The following is a 19,733-nucleotide window of genomic DNA, read 5'->3' as shown; positions in this document are numbered from 1 at the left end:
TTTCAAGTAGCCAAAACAAGTAATAAAAACCCAAACAATTATCAAATAATTCAGTGACTTGGGGAATTCTATGAGTTATATAAATTTAGCATTATCGATTATAGAAAATATATTATATATGTGTAGATCAGATGAGTTTGACCCTAGAACATAGTCTGACTTCTAGAAATACAGATACAGGCTTTAATAACCAAGTCATTGTAATTCTAAAAGGTCAACAATTCAAAACGCTGGAAACTGACATCAAACTGCTTAAGACTCATTTTTTCCTAAAATTTATGTCTACAATTCACAAAGCTCCTCGAGGTAAGAGACAAGATAGTATAGAAAACTTTCTAAACCAGGACACAGTTTTTCCCCAAGTTACTTCAGTTTTCCTCAATAAACTTACAGAGCTAACAAGAAAATAAATGAAAAGTATATTATTTGATGTTTTACATAAAATACTTTTCAATAGTTTGGATCTCCACATTTATGTATGTTTTATACAAATGTGTGAAGTTAGTGTTCTTTCAGTAGAAAGAATAAATTTTGATCAATCAATAATTATATGCATGGGATATAAGAAATTAACAGAAAGTACTGAAAGTAGTTTCTACCCTTAGTAGAGTTTAGGTTATGTAAGATTAATAGATATATTAGCAACCCATATGGAATAAGATATTTAATGATAAAATGTACGGCAGTCTAGGGAACACAAGGGAACAATGAAAGCAAATACTAATAAAATCAGCATCACGGACCGAAAGTTTTAGGTTTCCTATTTCTCTTTCTAGCTTAAAAGAGATAAACTTGCCTTTGGCTCCTCTCAATAAAAAAGTAAATATTTAATTTGTTAAATTAACCTACTAAATTGTATTAAATTGAATTTTTTTAGGAGTATTTTACATGTAAAACCATATATTTCTGAGCTTATTTCAGAAAATATGTGCCTCACCATTCTGATAACTATAAGAATCAGTCACTGACTCTTATAGTTGAGAAAGTTATCATTGTACATGAAAACAAGCATGGGCTTTGAGTCATATGCATGTGGGCAAAAGCCTGGCTCGCCCAACTTATTTGGCTTTTTAGTCATAGGCAAATTACCTAAACATACCAACTCTGTTTCTTAAGTGAAATAAGGGTAATCCAGTAAGATCCCAAAGTTGTCGAAAGAATTAAATGAAATATCATGTATAAGTATCCAGCATAATGCCAGCCAGAAAAATTATCTGTGCTCAATAACTATTATAGCTCCCACATTCAAGCAAATTTTAATTACAGTGAAATTAGAACACAAAGAGACTAGACTGTCCAGTGTGCTATTCCATTTCACTTCTCACTATAAAAAATGCGATCTTTCATTTATGATATTCAAAAAACAGAAAACAAGCTTACTTATAGCTAATTAGTATTGTTATTCCTGCATGAGTTTTCCCTAAACAGAACAGTTGAATTATTTTTCAATAGTCAGCCCTCCATATCAACAGATTCTACATGTGCAGATTCCACCAGCCACATACCAGGAATATTCAGGAAAAATATTGTATAGTCTTTTGTATAGAGTTTTTCCTTGTCATTATTCTCGAAATGTTACTGCAAAACAAGTATTTACATGGATTTTACGTTGTGTTGGGTGATATAGGTAACCTAGAGATGATTTAAAGTACACAAGAGGATATACGTATGTGCTAATATTACACCATTTTACGTAAGGGACTTGCATATCCATCTGCAGAAGGTCCTGAAACCAATCCTCTGTCGATCTGACATACAATAGCTTAACAAAGGAAACATTTTAAAAACTCACTGAAGTTTTATAACTTAAAAGATCATGATATTAAGATTTTAGAAAATCTATTTCCTTCTAGCATATCTTGAAACCAACTGCTGCTATATAGAATAGGAAAAGGTCTAATAATAATTTTGCACTTACACTGACACATTTTTTCTAATGGTATATTCATCCAACTCGTCATCAGAGCTGCTATCAGTTGCATCAGAATCCAGACCCTCTTCAATATGAGACAACAGCCCTGTAGCAGATAGTGCAACTCTCTGGATTTCTGCAGCCATACACCGAGTAAAGCCATTTTGTGCATCATCCCACAATTTATTCTCTGCAGTCAATATGTTGACTTCTGGCTTAATTCCAGTGCACTTAGGTAAACTGTTATCCAAAATTGTGCCAGGTTCATGAAAACTCTTCATTTTGGGCAGCTGATGTTTCATAGAAAATTTCATTTGCTGACCATAGTGCTTAACAACATGCTTTGCCAGGAGCATCTGCAAATGTTTCTGCATTCTTCTAGCCTGGCTAAGTAAAATTTTCTGTTTGCTTACACAATGAAGTAAACGAGCATTCACTTCCTCCTCTTTCTCAGCAGCTGAGGAACTATTACGCACATTTGAGAGGCCAGGTCCAATTTTCTTTTGAGCACAGTACAATAAACCCTTTTTAATGTCAGCATCAGTAACTTTATCCAAAAGTGCATTCTTTTGGAACTGTTTACAGTTTTGCAGTTGTGCTTTATCTACATTAGTATCTTTGGTTAGATTTGAATCCAAAATGATTTGTGTATCTTTCATGAGCTGGCTTGTATCTGATAGAGGCTCCTTTTTAACAAACTCTTCAGAATGAGAATGGCACATTTTATTGAGCTGAATGTTGCTGCCATTACGCAGTATGTTTTTCAGCTTATTGCACTTGGGCTCCCCTGATTTCTTTTGTTTGTAATTCTCATTGTATTTATTTAAAGTAGAATTAGAACTCATTAAAAGAACTGTCTGATAATGTTTTGAAGGCTGAGGGGAGCCAAAATGTTTTAAATTTACAAAATTAGTGTTAAGAGTAGGTTCAGGAGTCGGAAATCCCAGCAACTGAGAGAAAGGGTCTCCCTTTAGATTTTCATCTATTGTTCTCGCACTTTCCATGCATAGGATCTTGTCAGACTCCATGGTACTTGGCAAAGATGAAAAGCAGATACCCTTTGCTGCTGCTTCCCTCAGAGCTGGGGTCATGGCGATTCCTGCAGATAATTACTGCAAACCTAAAATAATATAAAAATTAACAATCAAATGTCTCGAAAAAGTTTTATGCTTATACTTTTTCCAAGAGTAACAAATATCTTGATGATTCTAATTAAAATATAAATGGAACCAAACTCTTCCTTTATCTCCCACCTTACAACTTTATCTACTCAAAGACTAAGCTATTATTCTTCCCTCTGACTGTGGGTTTAATATCTAAAACTCAAGATGCACACTACTGGCTAGAAGTATAGCCTAGTGGTAGAGAACTCCTACAGCATGCATGAGGCCTTGAGTTCGACCTGCATCACTCTAAAAAAAAAAAAAAAAAAAGCTTAACTCTATCACAATGCTTAACAAATAACAGCGGATGGAATTATATTTTTATTATTTCAGAATCCCATTTTTTGATAATTCTTAGATCAAAAGAAATTATTCCACTTGGAATCTTGTAATTATACTTGAAAATGAGATTCAATCTCATAATTTCAGTGAAAAGAATTGTTTATCTTTGTGAAATATAATATTAAACTTCCATTTCTGAATTTAATTTTAAAATTTGTAAAGTATTAAGGATAAGAACTAAAATATAGTAAGTATTTTTCATAAGGAGACCTAAATAAACTGATCTATAAACAAAAACATAAGTTCATAGCTGTTAAAAATATATGATAGACCTCGCCTATCTCAAAATATATAATTTTTTCCTGAAAATTTATCTGCAATACGTTTTTTCCTTTTCAATGGATTTCAACAATTATCACTGTGGAAGTCATTACTTCCATCTGAAAAATACTGGAGACTGCCTGATGCCAAGTACACATTAATCCTAAAAGTAAATAAATTTCATTATATTTTATCAAAAGAAAAAGTATGAAGCCTTACATTCTGATTCACTGAAAGGGTAACCCACTACCATTAAAAATTATAAAGCTTGAATTGTTAAGTAAGTTTTACATCATTAACAATTATAAGTTTTTGAAGATATCTAAATAACTTGGAACTATGATATTCCATAATTTTTGTTCAAATATATGATAGTTGATAGTTATTTAAATAGCCACTCTTATACTGTATGTCTTCATATACTAGCTTTAATTCTTCCTTCATTCTTATTTTTGCAAAATCTTAGCAATGACCAAGACAGGAAAAAGGGCCCCAAAACTTCTGTGTTAAAAAACACCACAAAGGATTAAACACAAGTAATAGACTAGGAAAAGATATCTATCTACAACATATATAGCAGACAAATATTAAGATCCAGGATATATAAAGAACTCCTACAAATGGGTAAAGGATAGAGCCATAAGGCACTTCACAGATGATGACATCCAAATGGTCAAAAGACAGGTTACTCAATCACACCAGCAAGAAAAGTGGGTTAATAAGGCAAGAGTCTAGTTTTCCAACTGCAAATTGACAAAAATCTTTCAAGTCTAAAAACATCATTTATCATGAGGATGAGGGTAAACAAGATTTCTTACACTGAGACCATAAATTGCTCAGTAATTTGTCCATTAAATAGAAAATGTTTGTCAAAGGTACAAAAGACAGTGAAGTTTATAACAGTAAAACACCCTTTCAAAATATCCTAGCTGACTAATAAGAGAATGGATAATAAAATATGATGGAATAATGTGCTGAAAGTTAAATAATTTAGGAAAAAAACCGGAAAAGCAATTAAGTTAAAAAGAAAAAAAAGTATAGTAGTATATAGTATCATATAAATATGCAAACATAAAACCATATCATATCTATGTATGTAGATGTATGTTTACAAGAATAAAAAGTGAGCCAGAGAAATACCCACCAAACTTGTAACAGCAGTTGCATCAAGTTCCTTGAAACACAACCCAGAATGATGGTTTAAGAGGATTCATATTTTAACTACGATTTTTTTCCTTAGGGGAAAAAGAATAAATAAAAAATGCATAAATGTCAATAGTTAATTCTAGGTGATAATGTTTGTCATGTATATGTACATATACATATATATACTTTACTGTATAATGTCATCAAACAATGTAGAGATTTCTGTATAGTTCTCTCCATAATTTCTGTCCAAAAATTTATGTACTTTTGTATAAAATCTCAAAAATAAGCAATAATTCTATATATAATTGATTCCCATTTATCCTAAATATTTTACAAACTAGGAAAACAAAAATAAATTTTGTTTCCATTTTACAATCTACTTTTATGGAAATAGAAAAATTATTATAAAATATTAGGCAATTTTTTCAAGAAATGAGTTATTTGATCAACTCAATGATCTACTTTGTAATCGCCAAAATCCACAATAGTATTTACATTTAGTATTTAAATCATAGTATTTACATTGTTTTCTGAGGGACCCTGCCGTAATCACCACTCTTGCTGATGGTATGGTAACATTAAAAAAGTACAATATTCTTATCTCTCATCCCACCTACCTTTTCTCTCTCTAAAAACTGTGAAGAGAGTACTTTGGATATAATCAAAGTAGTTATCAGCAGAGGACAGGAGGTGAAATAACATGAGGCATGACAGTTCATCTTGGTCCCTAGATAAAGATAAGGGGAAACTAAAAATAAGTAGGGAAAAACATAGACTTTTAGTTGAGAAACATAACTGATAGGGAAAGAAATGAAGATTGAAAATGGCTAAGGCCCACTTACGATAAAGAAGTAGAATATATATAAAAAAACTGATGAGATCTCTGAGACTTAGCTGGTATGACAGGAATCTTCTAAAACAACCCTAATAATCCCCACTTTGGCATTCAACACCCCGTGTCATCTTCTCCAGTATGAACCAGATTTAGTGACTTAGTTCTGGTGACTGAATGCAGCAGAAATGATGGATGTGATTTCTGAGATTTAAATTATAAAGAAATTGTGGCTTCCATTTTGTTACCTTCTTTCAAGGAAGCTAGCTTCATGTGAGCTGCAAAAATCCACATGGCAAAGAAATACCTCCAACCAAAAAACAGCAAGGACCTGAGGGCTGCCAACAGCCAAGTGAGTAATCTGAGAAGCAGAATTTATCAAGTTTAAAATGACTGCTCTTCCTACCAACTCCTTGATGGTAGCCTTGTGAAAGACCTTCAGCAAAGACACCCAGCTAGGCATGCCTAGATTCTCAACAGAAAGAAAACTATAAAATAATGTTTTAAGCCACTGCATTTTAAAATATTCTGTTACACAGCAATAGATAACTAATACACTTGAGTATGAATAAGGACTTTTAGGCTCTATCTCTGGAAAGTCTAGCTATATCACAGCCTCTATTCTAGGATTTCCTTGAAGTCCTCCTATACTGCATTCCCAAGTGTATTCTTATTTAAAAAAAAAAATGAAGTAAGTCTCTGTTGCAACCAATGAGATTCACAAAAATAGGTATTTCTCTTTAATGTATTTTAAAATAAAATGAGTAGACTTATTCTATTTACTTTAATTATTTAGATATGCCATCATTCTGTATAACAATGTTAGCCACGGCTGGCTACCTTTATATTGAACAATCACATTTATCACTAACACTTATAAACTCTGGGAAGGCTTTTTGATTACTGTTTTTTAAAATCCTATATATGTGACATATAGCATGTGCACAATAAATATCTGGCGAGTAAATAAGTAGTTGCCACCATGTGTGGCTACAAATTCTATATTATCAGGAACCTGGTTATTTCTTCTACAACCCCCTCCATGGATTCCTAAACTCCAGAAACACTGGCCTTTTTACTGTTCTTGAAAAACACCAAATTCCTGACACAGTGACTGTGCTTTCTATTCTCTTTGCCTGGAACAGGTGTCTACAAATAAGATGTCTAGCATCCTCACTTCACTTATGTTTCTGCTCTAAGGACCTCTCATCAAGTCCTTCCCTAATCAATATATTTAAAATTGCTTTATCTCTTCATTTAATTTATCCTCCATTCCCTTACCCTGGTTATTCTTCATAGCATAATTACTACCTGGCACTGTATTGCATTCTAGGAAGGAATATAGCTTTAGAACCACTGTGTTCAATGTTCTAATCTCCAGCACCAGAATAATGTTTAGTCCATACCAATTGTCATGTATTTGTTGACTGAATTAATAAGACAATGGGTTGATTTTTAAACACATTTTATGTAGGTGTAAGTAACAATATTTGTTTTAATTACTATTTTAAAAATAAATGTACAAGGGCTGGGGATTTAGTCCAGTGGTACCACACCTGTCTTGCAAGCGCAAGATCCTGAGTTCAATCCCCAGTACCAAAAAATAATAATAATAATAATAATAAATGTACAAATATAGCTATACATAAAGGATAATATGTCACAATCAAATATGGCTTATTTCCATGAAGTCCTTCTGTATGACAGGCTCAACATTAAAAAAAAAAAAAATCACCTAAATTCACCATATCAAAAGACTTTTAAAAATATGAACTCCCTAGATGCAAGAAATGGTAGATAAGATTCAACTATCAATTCATGATAAGAAAAACAAAATTAAACTGTAAAGAAAGAAATGTCTTAACTTGATAAAAAGTGTCTCTATAAAAGCCTATACCTAAGATCACAATTAGTGGTGAAAGAATCAATTTTTCTTGCCCTCAGCTGTAAATGAGGGAAAGTATCTGCTCTCATCACTCATATCCCATGTCATTCTAGAGATCCCATTAAGTGCAACAGGGCAAGAAGAAATGAAAGGCAAACAGATGAGAAAATAAACTGTATCTGTTCACACATAACATGATTTTCTATGTAGAAAATCCCAAGGAATCTTAAAAAAAAACCTCCTAGAACTAGTGAGTTTAATAAAGCAACAAAGGCAAGGTCAACGTACAAAATCATTTATATTTCTTTACACAATAAATGAAAACCTGAAAATTTTAGAGAGAGTAATGATTCCAAACTCTCCCAAAGCAGTAATAATTCTAAAACCTCAAACATTACTTAGGGAGGGCTAGGAGTGTACCTCAAAGATAGAGTACATCATGCAAAAGGCCCTGGGTTCAATCCCCAGCACCAACAAATCAAAATGTAGGGATCATGATTTATTTATACCACCAAGGAAAAATCAAGGTGATTGTAAAGAAACAACAATACACTATATTTGTGTATTATACTGTTCAATATTATAATTCTTCTCAGACTGATTTATAAGATTAAACATAATCTCAATGAAAAACTGGGCAGGATTCCAAGCTGATTCAAAGATTTAATGGGAAAGCAAAGAAACTATAGTAATCAAAACAAATTTGAAGAACAAAGTCGAAGGACACACACTATCAATTTACAATAAAGGACAGTACTTTATTGGTGAAAGAATAAGCATATAGATTGATGGAAAGAATAGAGCACTCAAACATACCCACATATATATGGTCAGTTGACTGCTATTTTGCTGTTTTACTAAATGATTTGGAACAACTGAACAAACATATGCCAAAATAAATAAAAGGACCCTAACATGTACTACATACTTTGTATGAATATGGTCAGATGCATCAGAATGAATCATGGACTAAATGAATACATCTATACTAGAAAACTTCTTTAAAAAGAAAAAGAGAATATTGAGTCAGGCAGAGGTTTTGTCACATCAAAAACATTATTTATAAAAAAATTGATAAATTGGGCTTTAAAATAAATACTAAATAGACTTTTAAAAATTAATTTAAAATAGCAGTTTGGGAGTCTTTGACATATATATTCAGAAGGTACTGTAACACTCAGGAGTTCGTGGAAATTAGATGTGATTACTAATAAAAGTCAGTGAGTTTATCTTTTAGGTTAATTCAGCAATAACAATTTTGACCATTATACAGTTTTAAATTGCATTTATTCTTGAGTATTACTGCATAAATATGCATAAAGGATAACTGGCTAGAGGCAAAAATAGGTAAGAAAAACTAATTGGAAAAGCACAAAATAGTGAACAATAATTCTATTGAGTTCAAGATGATTTCTATTAGTTTCACAAGCTGTAATCCATATGATTACAATTTGTTTATAGTACTTAAATGTGTCTCCAGTATTTCAGAATACGATTTTTTTAAAGGGCAGTGAGAATATCTAGCTACAAATAAAGCTAATCTGGTTTTCATTTGATACATAAAGACTATCTATATCACAACATGTTAAAGAAAAATGCTTATGAATGATAGCTAAAAATATATTTTATCTTTCAAAAATAAAACAAAATTAAAATGAACAAATTATGGAAATCAACAGTTCACCTCTTTAAAGTAGAAAATGAAAAATAGCCAATGTTAAAAGTAATTTTGTATACTTTTGGTAAAAGATAGATTTTCAGTCTCCACTGAGTATACATTCAACCTAAAAGCAAACACTCACTAATTCAGTTAATACATATTTCTGAGTAAAATATGAGAGCAACTATGCTAGGAAGTGTAAAGATAGCACCAAACATGACAAATAAGGCAGAATTCTCCTCATACAGAACTGACATTTGAGCAAATGGTAGCTATGAATAAATAAGAAAATATCAAGTAAATAAGGACTTCAGAAGTATTACTATGAAAATTAAACAAAATACAGAGCATGACTGCACTGGGGTAGGAGTAAATTTAGATTTATAGATGAAGATAGGCCTTTTTCGCGTGATATCTGCTCAGTGACCTTAGTAAAAATAACTAGAATTTAAGGTATGTGCCTTCCAAGTAGAAAAGGTAACTATGGGGGCTTTGAAGCTGAAATAAATTGGGCGTGTCAGTGGAACAAAAATGGGAAATATGGCTAGAACTTAATAAGAAGGGACAGAGAGAGGGAATGAGAGAGGGAGAGGAAAATGGAGGGAGAGAGTTGTGGGAGGAAGAGAGGAAGAGAGACAGAGTAAGAATGTAAGATTAGAGAGGTAGATAAGGGAAAACTGCACATTTTATATAAGTTAAAGAATAGCCACTAGAGATTTAGGTGAGATAGTAATTTAATATGCTTGACATTTTTATTTAAAAAAAAATACTCTGAGCCAGGCATGGTGGTACATGCCTATAATCTCAGCCCTCAAGAAGCTTGAGGCAAGTGCATCACCACCAGTGTGAGGCCAGCCTGACCTACATAAGGAGACCCTGTCTCAAAACAAAAGAACACTGGCTCTTCTACAGAGAAAAAAAAAAATTGTAACGGAGGAAGACTGGAAGCAGGACAGGCAGCTAAAGAGGCCCAAACAAGAGATGCTACTATTGGCTTGAATTAGTGAAATGGTAGCAGAAATGAAGAAAAACAAATGAATTTAAAACATATTTCAAGGTAGATGGAACTAAACTTTTGATGGGCAAGATTTTGCAGTGCTTAAGAAAGGAATCAAGAATGACTCAGGCTTTTTGGCTTGAGCAACTAGATGGTGAATAGTGCTGTTTTCTGAAATGGGAAAGACTTGGGATCAAAAGATTGAAGGAGAAAAAAATAAGTCTTGTTTGGGTGAGTTATGTTTGAAGTACCTTTTGGCCATCCAAGTGGAGGCAGCTAAAACAAGCAAGTGACAGTTATAATTAGAGATATTATGTTGGGGAGTCACTACATATAAATAGTATTTAAAGCCAAGGGACTAGATAAGTTTACCTAAGGAGAGGATATAAGCAAAGAAGAGTAACGAAGCCAGGACCAAGACTTGGTATTCACTTACATTTATGTGAGCAAAAGGAAGGAGGTACAAAAGGGATGGGCCGAAAAAGGAGAATGAAAAAAATCATCAGTGAAGGCTGGGCTTGGTAGCACATCCCTGTAATCCCATCAACTCTGGAGGCTGAGGCAGGAGGATCATAAATTGCAGAACAGCCTGGGAAACTGAGCAAGATCCTGTCTGAAAGTAAAATAAAAAGAACTGGGACGTAGCTCAGTGGTAGAATGCTTGCCTAGCATGCATGAAGTTCTGGGTTCAAATCCATGGTATGGAGGAAGGGAGATCACCACCAGGAACACACAGAATCAAGAGATCAAAGTGTTTAAAAATGTATGAAGAATATATGGTCAGTCCTGTGCAATGCTACAAAGTCAAATAAAAAGATAAAGAAGTGACTAGTGACATTATTTTTAAAGAAATCTTTGAAAAGTCTTACTTTTTTTTTTTTCAGTTAAATGTAAATCAAAGATATACCCAACTCCAGCATGCTGTAGCCTTCCAATGATAGAAGGGAAATACCCCAACCCCAATCCCCTCTAACCATGGTCCTATCCTATCTTAGAGGAAGAAAAACTAACAAGCCCTTGTGAAGATCACAGAGGTACAGAATCACTAAAAGACAGACCTAATCACTAGACCAAAGAATATTTTTACCTCAACATCTCAATAAATGCCAACATACTGGAATTCCTTTTACTCAAGTACACATTGTGTCCATTTCATTAAAAAATTACAAGGTACACTAACAGCCAAAGAAACAGTTTGTAAAGACAGATGGTAGGAATGATGGGAGTTAGCAGATGAGCAATGTAAAACAAGTATGATTAATATGTTACGGTCTCTAATGGAAAAAATAGACAATATGCAACAACAGTTAAGTAATATAAGCACACCGATGGAACTCATAACAAAGAATCAGAAAGAAATGTTAGAGATCAAAAATACTGTAGCAGAAATGAAGAATGTCTCTGATGAGTTTACCAGTAGACTAGACATGGCAGAGGAAAGAAGCTCTGACCTTGAAGATTTATCAATGGAAACCTTTGAATCTGAAAAGTACAGAATGGGGTGGGGGTATCCAGAAAGGAATACCTAATAACTGTGGAACAACTATAATGGGTATAAATATGCATAATGAGAACACCAGAAGAAGTCAGAAAGAACAGAAGAAGATATTTTATACAATAATTCTTAAGAATTTCCCAATTAATGTCAGCCACCAACCAAGAGATTCTAGAAGCTCAGAAAACACCAAACAAGATAAACATGAAACTAAATTAGACAACATGTATCACTTGATAAGTCAATCACTGTATTAAAATATTACATGAAATTACATACAACAATTAATAGTATGGTTACAAAAAATAAGTCATTTAAAAATTCATACTGAAAATTTCTTCTTTACATATATTTTTCCCAATACAATGAGCCTGATTAAGACAGGCTCTGTATATTTTCATTTACTGTTATATCATAGAATACTGACATATAGTAGGCACTTAATAAATATTGATAAAATAATAATATCCAAAATTACAAAATTACTTTCAAATTTCAAATTCATGAGCTATTTTAAAGATTCCATCAGAGGAATCTTTAGGTAAGAAAGTTAGGAAACATTAGTACAGAATTGTCACTGTCCAACAGAAATATGGGCAATTTAAAAATTGTTAGTGGATATATTTTAAAAAGTAAAAAAGAAACAAAGAAAACTATAATTTCACCAAGCCCAATATATAAAAAAATTACCATGTCAACATATAATCAATATAAAAAATCACAATGTATTTTACATTCTTTGTGTGTGCCAGGTCTTCAAAATCAAGTGTTTATTTTATATTTATACCAGTCTCTATGTGCTCAATAGTTACATATGGTTAAGAACTATTGTACTGGATAGTACATAGTATAAAATGCATGGTCCCCCAAGTAACCAAGAATTAACCATTAACTATGATACTTTAGTCCACAAATTTTTTTAGCCAAACACATATTTTTAGGCAACTACAGTATTCTAGGCAATAGAAAATATGGAAAAGGCAAATTCTAACAGCTTTGTTAAAAAGTATGTTAATCTTTACTGATACTTAGATTCTGAATTATACACATAATTTTTGGGGAGGCTATCTGGATCCAAGATAAATCTAAGAATGTCATTCTAGCTATTAAAATTCTGTATCTGTAATTCCAGATACTACTATCATCTTGATGGCTATTTCATATAGACCAAAGATACTCAGATATAATAGGGTCCATTTTCTAAGAGTTTTAATGACAACAGAACTTCAAAGAACTTGGAAGGGTAATACAGAAAAAAAATTACTTTTTGGTAACAGCATACAGGAACTAAAGAATCAAGCTAATAGGTCTTATGAAACAAAACTGCAAGTTAAGAAACTATCAACAGCCTTTCAAAGAAAGCAACTAAACAGATAATCCTGATTTCTCTGTCAATAAACAATAGTTCCTCGTAACCCAAAAACCAATCATACTTCTTGGTATGAATTTCATTACATTTTCATAATGGAATTTTCAACTTACATTTTAGTTTAATTTTTTTAAAGAAAATTCCTTAGCACTATAGTACCCTAAATATTTTGCTGGTGGTAACCCCCCCCCCAAAAAAGTCCTCTGTAAAATCATTATAGAAAACCCATCAAGTAAATAATCCTTCAGCAAACAGCCCAGATCTCAACATGTAACTATTGTTCTTAGATGTCTATAAAAAAATACCAACCGGAGAATTTCAGTAAAGCCAGCCAAAGTTTACAACTTTAAATAATAAATGCTGTTTTTCATTACAAAGATCAAAACATTTTTCTTCTTTTTGGTTATATTAAATTTCATTATTATAAATAAAACCAAACTAATCCAGTAGGAATAATGGGCTGGATTACATAGTTAAATGTACTCCATAAATTTTAATTTTTAGTCAAAAATTTAATCCAATGAGAATTCATTGAGAATTAAGGAATTAGTTGTTTTGAAGTTGTATTATTATAAATAAAAGGCTTTGCCCTTGTCTTCAGAATGTTTCCATTAATGACTTAATCTGATTTAGGGGTGAGGTGGTTACTAGGGATTGAAATCTGTAAGATTCATAAATCATTAATTAAATGATCTCTTATCCCCTGGACATCATGAACTATAGTAAAAGCTGTCTTCTCACAAAAGGTTCATGTACATAATGAGATAATTACCAACATAATAATTACTGAGTTGGTTCAGATATTTAATAACTAACTCTTCAGAATTTCATATATGTCATATAGTGTAAATATCTTTGACATATTTTCCAAAGAAAAATAAAAACTTTGCTAATGTACTCTATCATCAGAGTTGAAATTAATAATCTAAATAAGAACCACTCTTCCTCCTGAGAACAAATATTAAAGATTAAAGACTGGATATGATTCATCATCGCCTAAAATACATTATTTTTAAATTTATATTCTAAAATACATACATATATTCCATATAGTCCATAGAAAATATACTATACAAATCTACTCCTGAGCATTAAATTTACTTTTAATTATAATCTTAACAAACCCAGTTCTTTTAAATGCAGAGCAGTAAAACTAGAATAAAAGTATCAAGAGCAATACACTTTTACCCTTAAACAACAAAAAGAGGAAAGACTGCCAATACTCTTAAGAGGTGAGAAGCCTGAAGAGTGCAATCTTAAATTATTTCCACACTTACAACTTAAATGTTCAGATTTGTTAATCCATGCTAATAACAATAAAAACAAGAGTAGGAAAAAACAAATCTTTTTAGCAAAAAGATGTGCTTTTCCACACTGCCAACATCCTAGAGAACTCACTTTTTCTAACTTGTACACATAAAAGGAAAATCCTGTTAATACAACACAAGTAATAAGAATGAGTTGATGTTGGTACAATTTTTTTCCTCAAAACATAGGAACTACTGTAATGGAAACTAGAAATACAAAATACAATACTGTGGTTTCAATATTTGTCTGTTCATTTTAAGGAGAATTTTCAACTTACAGCAGAAAACACTGCAGTAATTGGCATGACCAGGGTGTAGTTAAGTCTCTTCTTTGTATTCAAAGATGTTTATAAGCAAGAACTGCTTCCACTTTGAAAACTATGCCTAAAAAGGAATTCTCTTTGAAGACTAAAGGAATTTAATTAAAGATAAAGCCACTTGGGTGGCCACATAACACATCAAACAGGTCATACTTCCAGTAGAATTATTACTATTCAGTTATAAGTGCATGACTCATAGAAATATAAATGAGTCATTGTTTTTCTGTGTACATCAATTTGGATGCGAGAATTTACATTTAAAAACACAATTTGCTCAATCTATGAATTTTGGCTTCAATTTAATTTCACATAGCTAAACACAATAACCTACTACCAAATATAATTTTTAAAAAGTCATTAAAAGTGACATGTCTTATAGGACTGCAAAGAAAGCCTCAACATTACAAAGAAAAAGTTCATAAACAATTTAAAAATATTAATAAAGCTTCAATATAATGAATGAATTACAACCATGTAGAAATAAGTGTTTCTAAGAACCTAAAAATAGCATTAAGTAGTAAAAATTTCCATTATGAATTGTCTTCGATTTTCACAGTAGACTCTGTACTAGCAAGTATACTATTAACACTTGTTGAGTGTTTACCCTACAGGATTAGGGAGTAAAGATCACAATTTAGAGAAATATCTATTCAGGACAACATTTAAAAGGAAAAAAAAAAAGAAATTTTTTGGAAATAATATAGCTTCTTTGCCTTTCCAAATCTAACACACTGAAAGTAAGACTAGATATTGTATTTTTTACACAGGGTCCTTATTATGTGTTCTATTACAATACCGTAAGGCAGTAGGGACAGTAAAAGAAATAATATGCTTTAACGTCAGTAAAATGGTTAATTCCACAGTTACCTGTGTCGCAAACCAATCCCATTTCTTGCAGTTTACAAAGCAACTCTAAATCTGAAGTAAACAGTTTTCTGCCTCTTTCAACTAACATCTGATACAATATGGACAAATTTAAAAGGACATAACAAGAGACAACTGAATGAATACATGAAAGACATAAAGACAAGAACTGCATATTACATGAGGTTCATGTGATAGACCTATGCTACAGGCAATAACAGGTGGGCTGTCAAGAACAATCTGAATAATAAAACAAGGAACTTTAGAAACCAGGAATCTTTTTTGTTAGAGAAGGCTACAAGTGAAATTGGAATGATCAGAGTGAAATTTTTAACAACACGGAAGACTGATGAATGAGTAAAGAATGTGAAAGTCTTAAGTTATGATAAATGGCAGCAAAACTGCATGAAGCATTTGAATTCAGCAGTTAGACAACGGGAGGTTGGATCTTTTAATAGACAACTATGATGACATCAGTGAGACCCCCACCTGAAGGAACAAGTATGCAAGGAAATCAAACAACAGTATCTATTGTTAACAATGTAGTCCTAAACTGAGTAAGGCAAAAAGTGAGACACAATTTCTAATCTTTCATAGATTATAAAAGGTAAATATCAATAGCTAATTGGGAATTATTTGTGTACCCACTATGCAATTTGCAGTATGTCCTTTATGAAGCATTTTCCTCTCAAGTGCCTTTCAATAATTAGGAAATAAGATATATCCCATAGATACAAGTGAAAAAAAATTTAATGAAGACAGTAAGGTTTTTCCTTTTAAAGGTAATACTACATGATGAACAAACAGAAGGCATGTTCATATTACTATATGAGCGTTATATGATTATACAACATTCTGAGAAGTAAATTGGTGATGTTACAAAAGCCTTAAAAACAACAAATAAAAGAGACTCTGACCCAGAAGGGGAAAAAGAAAACCACAAAAACTACAAAACTAGTGAAGCAGAAGGGAATTTCAAAGATTTATATAAAAGGCCATTGCCTACATAAAATTTACACTAGTAAATAGAAACATCCCAAACATCTGCCAATAGAAAAACTTAAAATATGATACTTTCATGATGAAATGTTAAGCAACTATTAAAATATTTTTTTCAAGATACTTAATAAAATGGAATATTTTCTTAGTAAAAATTAAATGAAGATCTTGTATGATCTGCTTTAGGAAAAATACACACATGGGAAAATAGAGAAGAATATAAACAGTTTTTGTTTTTATTTGTATTTTTCTCTACCTTCCAAATTATTTTGTAGTAAGATTTAACAAGATAAGCAATTTTTATTTGAAAAAAGCACATATCATGAAGCAAAATTAAAATATAAAAATCAATGTGATAGAATTGCCTTGGATTAAAGAGTTTCACATCATAAAAATTATTCTAGAAAGACTAGAGAAAGTAATGATAATCTATGTAGATTCAAGACATAAAAAATAGTAGCAGACTTTGACACTGCTCTAAGTGAAAACGGAGTAAGAATTAGACAGCAGTTACACTAGATTTTGAGAAAGTCACATATATCCTATCCCATAATTTAGGCATTGTTTGTAGTCCACCAGCTTTTTAAAAACGACTTTTGTAATGCCACTGTATTACTTGGCACTTTCTGTATTTGCAGTATTGGTAAAGATTATAATGACTTTTACTAACACAAGGCATTTGCTCGTCATAACAGTCTCTTAAGATAGGCATCGTATTATGAAATGATTTATAGGAGGAAACGGATCTGAGATGAGAGGTTGTGACTTGCCCAATCAAAGGGCTTGTTAAGAACCACAAGAGGCAGGAACCACTCAAGGAGAAACCTTTCTCAAGCAATCTGAGTTCCTTAACATCAGGGTTTTCTCCAATATTGAACTGTTAGAGCCACTGTTTCCTAGTTAAGGACACTGGCTATTTTGCCTGTAGCATTCACAGATATATTTCACTCAGGTTTTGTTGCGAACCTGCTTCAACCAGGGAGTATTAAACAATTTTTCTCTACTGACTCAACTCAGCAAGAAGTAAACCGGTTAAGGAAAGATGAAGGAAGCTAGTTTCCTTAATCTCTCCAACACATGACTGTTCTTAAATTTAGGGGGATCAAAGCCATCAAGTGCTTCCCACCCTAAGAGAGCAAAGAAATCTCTCCAACTCCTGATCGGAGGGTAGACCGGGCAGGGGAAGAAACAGAATGCCTGCTCTTAGCTGTAAAGCAGCCTCATCCTTTCCTGGGATTTCTGAAATGATCAAAACATGCAGCTTTCTAGTCTTCGCTACCAAACAAACAACTCTAAATGTTTCCAGCAGGACCGGCCCCTAGCTTCAGAACATCCAAAAACAAACTTCAAGGTACTATTCCTCAAAAATCCTGTAGGTTCCCCTCAACCCCAACTAAATTTAAAGGTCAAATCAATGTCCGCCCGAAATAAAATAAGGTTTGCGCCTAACAGCAGGCGCCGCCTCGGCGCAGCCAGAAAACAGCGCTCACCACGCCCGCCCGAAAAGAGTCGCGGCCGCGGAACCCACGGGCTGGCCCCGGAGACCACGTGTGTCGTGTGCCGCTTCTGCGCACGCGCCAGGGAAAACAAAAGGAAAGCGAGCCAAGCCCCACCCCCGCCCACGTGACTGTAGCTAGGCCCGCCCTCGCCCCGCCCTCCCCCTCATCCGCCCTCCCGCCCTCCCTCCTCCGCACTCCTGCCAAGGCTGTTGGATTTAGCCGTTTAAATTTGGTTGAGGTCCGGCCGCTACCCTAGACCACGATCCAGTGCCGGAGCCCAGAGTCCAACGGCCCAGGGGACTCAGGGGACGAGGGGCCTGCCAGGGCACGCGAATGCCCCCGGCGGTCTTCGCTCTCCCTCCCCGCGCTGCCCCAGCCCCAGCCGAGACCCACCCCCGTCATCCCGCCGCGGAGCCGCCGCCGGCAACTCGCCTGCTGGGGCGCTCTGGCTCCCCGCCGCGCCCCACCGTCGGTCCGGCTGTGGCGGGGCTGCTGAGACGGTCTCTAGCTGCCCGCCCGCCCGCCTCCCGCCCGGGTCGCCGCCTCCTCTTCTCACGGTGCGCCTCGCTTCTGCCCCGGCCGCCGCGGTTTAACAGTCCGCCCGCTGTCCGAAGCTCCGGACCGTTCGGGGACTGAACCCTGGCGCGGCTGGGAGGGGGTGGAGCCGGCGCCAGCCAATGGCCGTGGGGGAGGGGCCGCGCCATGCAAATGAGCGGGCGGCGGGGAAGCCCCTGCGGGGGCGGGGCTTGCACCGCGGCCCCAGCTTTCTAGAAGTAGCCGGGGCGCGACGCCCGAACCCTGGCAGAGGCGTCTGGGCGGCCTCGAGCTCAGTGCCCGGCACTCCCGCTTCCTGCTCCGCCTTCCCCTTGCCAACCCGAAAAAATAAAAAAGGAAAATTAGGCCGCCGACTTCCCGCCTCTGCGCAGCTGTCCTGCCTCGCGTCCCGCCTCGCTAGGGCTCAAGTTTTCCCTGGGTCTCCTCACAGCCTGCGCCTCTCGTTGCGTTCGGGTCCTGCGCTCAGATCTGAACTCCTAATTGTCTACGACCTCAGAGGGGCCCTGAAATGGGTGACAGATGAGCCTTGGATCTAGCTGGGTCGGTTTATGATTTTAAAAAAAGAAACAATCAGGATTCGCCAGAGCAGGCGTTTTTATGTCTCTGCAAAGAGCAGCGACGAAGCGGTCACAGTAACAGCGGGGTTTCGGGCGCGGGGCGCAGAAAACCCCGAGTCCTGTCCCTGTCCCGCTCCGCAGCCACCGCTGAGCTCCACCCGGTAGTCTCCCAGCTCCACGCTCAACTTTTAAACTAAACTCTGAACAGGTCCTTACGTGGTGGATTACAAGCTTTCCTAAGCACCTAATTTTCACCAGAATGATTTAGGGAGTGAAGGACAGCAGGATTTTAGATCCAGAATGCCAGTTGCCAGTATTTCCACTTTACTAATTGGATAAGATCACGGGGGAGGGGGTTTGGAGGAGATTCGGGGAATGCAGTCACAACAAAACATAATCCCTAAGGCAATACTGGAATTGGAAAAACGACTCCTTGTTCCCTCTATTCCCCGTAGACTGACATTATTGGAATAACTGTCTTTGACAAACTGCATTTAATGAAAAGAATAGTTTTTAAAAAGTGACTCAAAATAGTAATTGCACCTCAATATGAGGGAAAGGAGTTTT

The 19,733-nt window shown here is 34.9% G+C and overlaps 1 protein-coding gene across 4 annotated transcripts in view; it reads right to left on the bottom strand.

Annotated features, from left to right (window-relative positions):
• Positions 1-18,622, bottom strand: part of Kansl1l (KAT8 regulatory NSL complex subunit 1 like) — a 130,110-nt gene extending 111,488 nt beyond the window's left edge. The window contains exons 1-3 of one of the 4 annotated variants that reach the window (XM_087205800.1): positions 18,487-18,596; positions 4,823-4,913; positions 1,919-3,032 (exon numbers count right to left, since the gene is read on the bottom strand). In XM_087205800.1, the coding sequence (XP_087061926.1) occupies positions 1,919-3,003 (1,085 nt within the window). In that variant the 5' untranslated portion in view covers positions 3,004-3,032; positions 4,823-4,913; positions 18,487-18,596. Of the gene's footprint in view, positions 1-1,918; positions 3,033-4,822; positions 4,914-5,444; positions 9,193-18,486 lie in introns of those variants that run through there. The other 3 variants (XM_021263500.2, XM_004851123.4, XM_004851124.4) reach the window with 3 other exon arrangements.
• Positions 18,623-19,733: the final 1,111 nt, after the last annotated feature.

The sequence above is a fragment of the Heterocephalus glaber genome, unplaced genomic scaffold (assembly GCF_053883595.1).
Source record: "Heterocephalus glaber isolate CG9 unplaced genomic scaffold, H.glaber_assembly_v1.0 deba00000621, whole genome shotgun sequence".
NCBI classification, from domain to species: domain Eukaryota; kingdom Metazoa; phylum Chordata; class Mammalia; order Rodentia; family Bathyergidae; genus Heterocephalus; species Heterocephalus glaber.
Note: the sequence above shows the minus strand (reverse complement) of the source record. Positions and strands in the feature narration are given on the sequence as shown.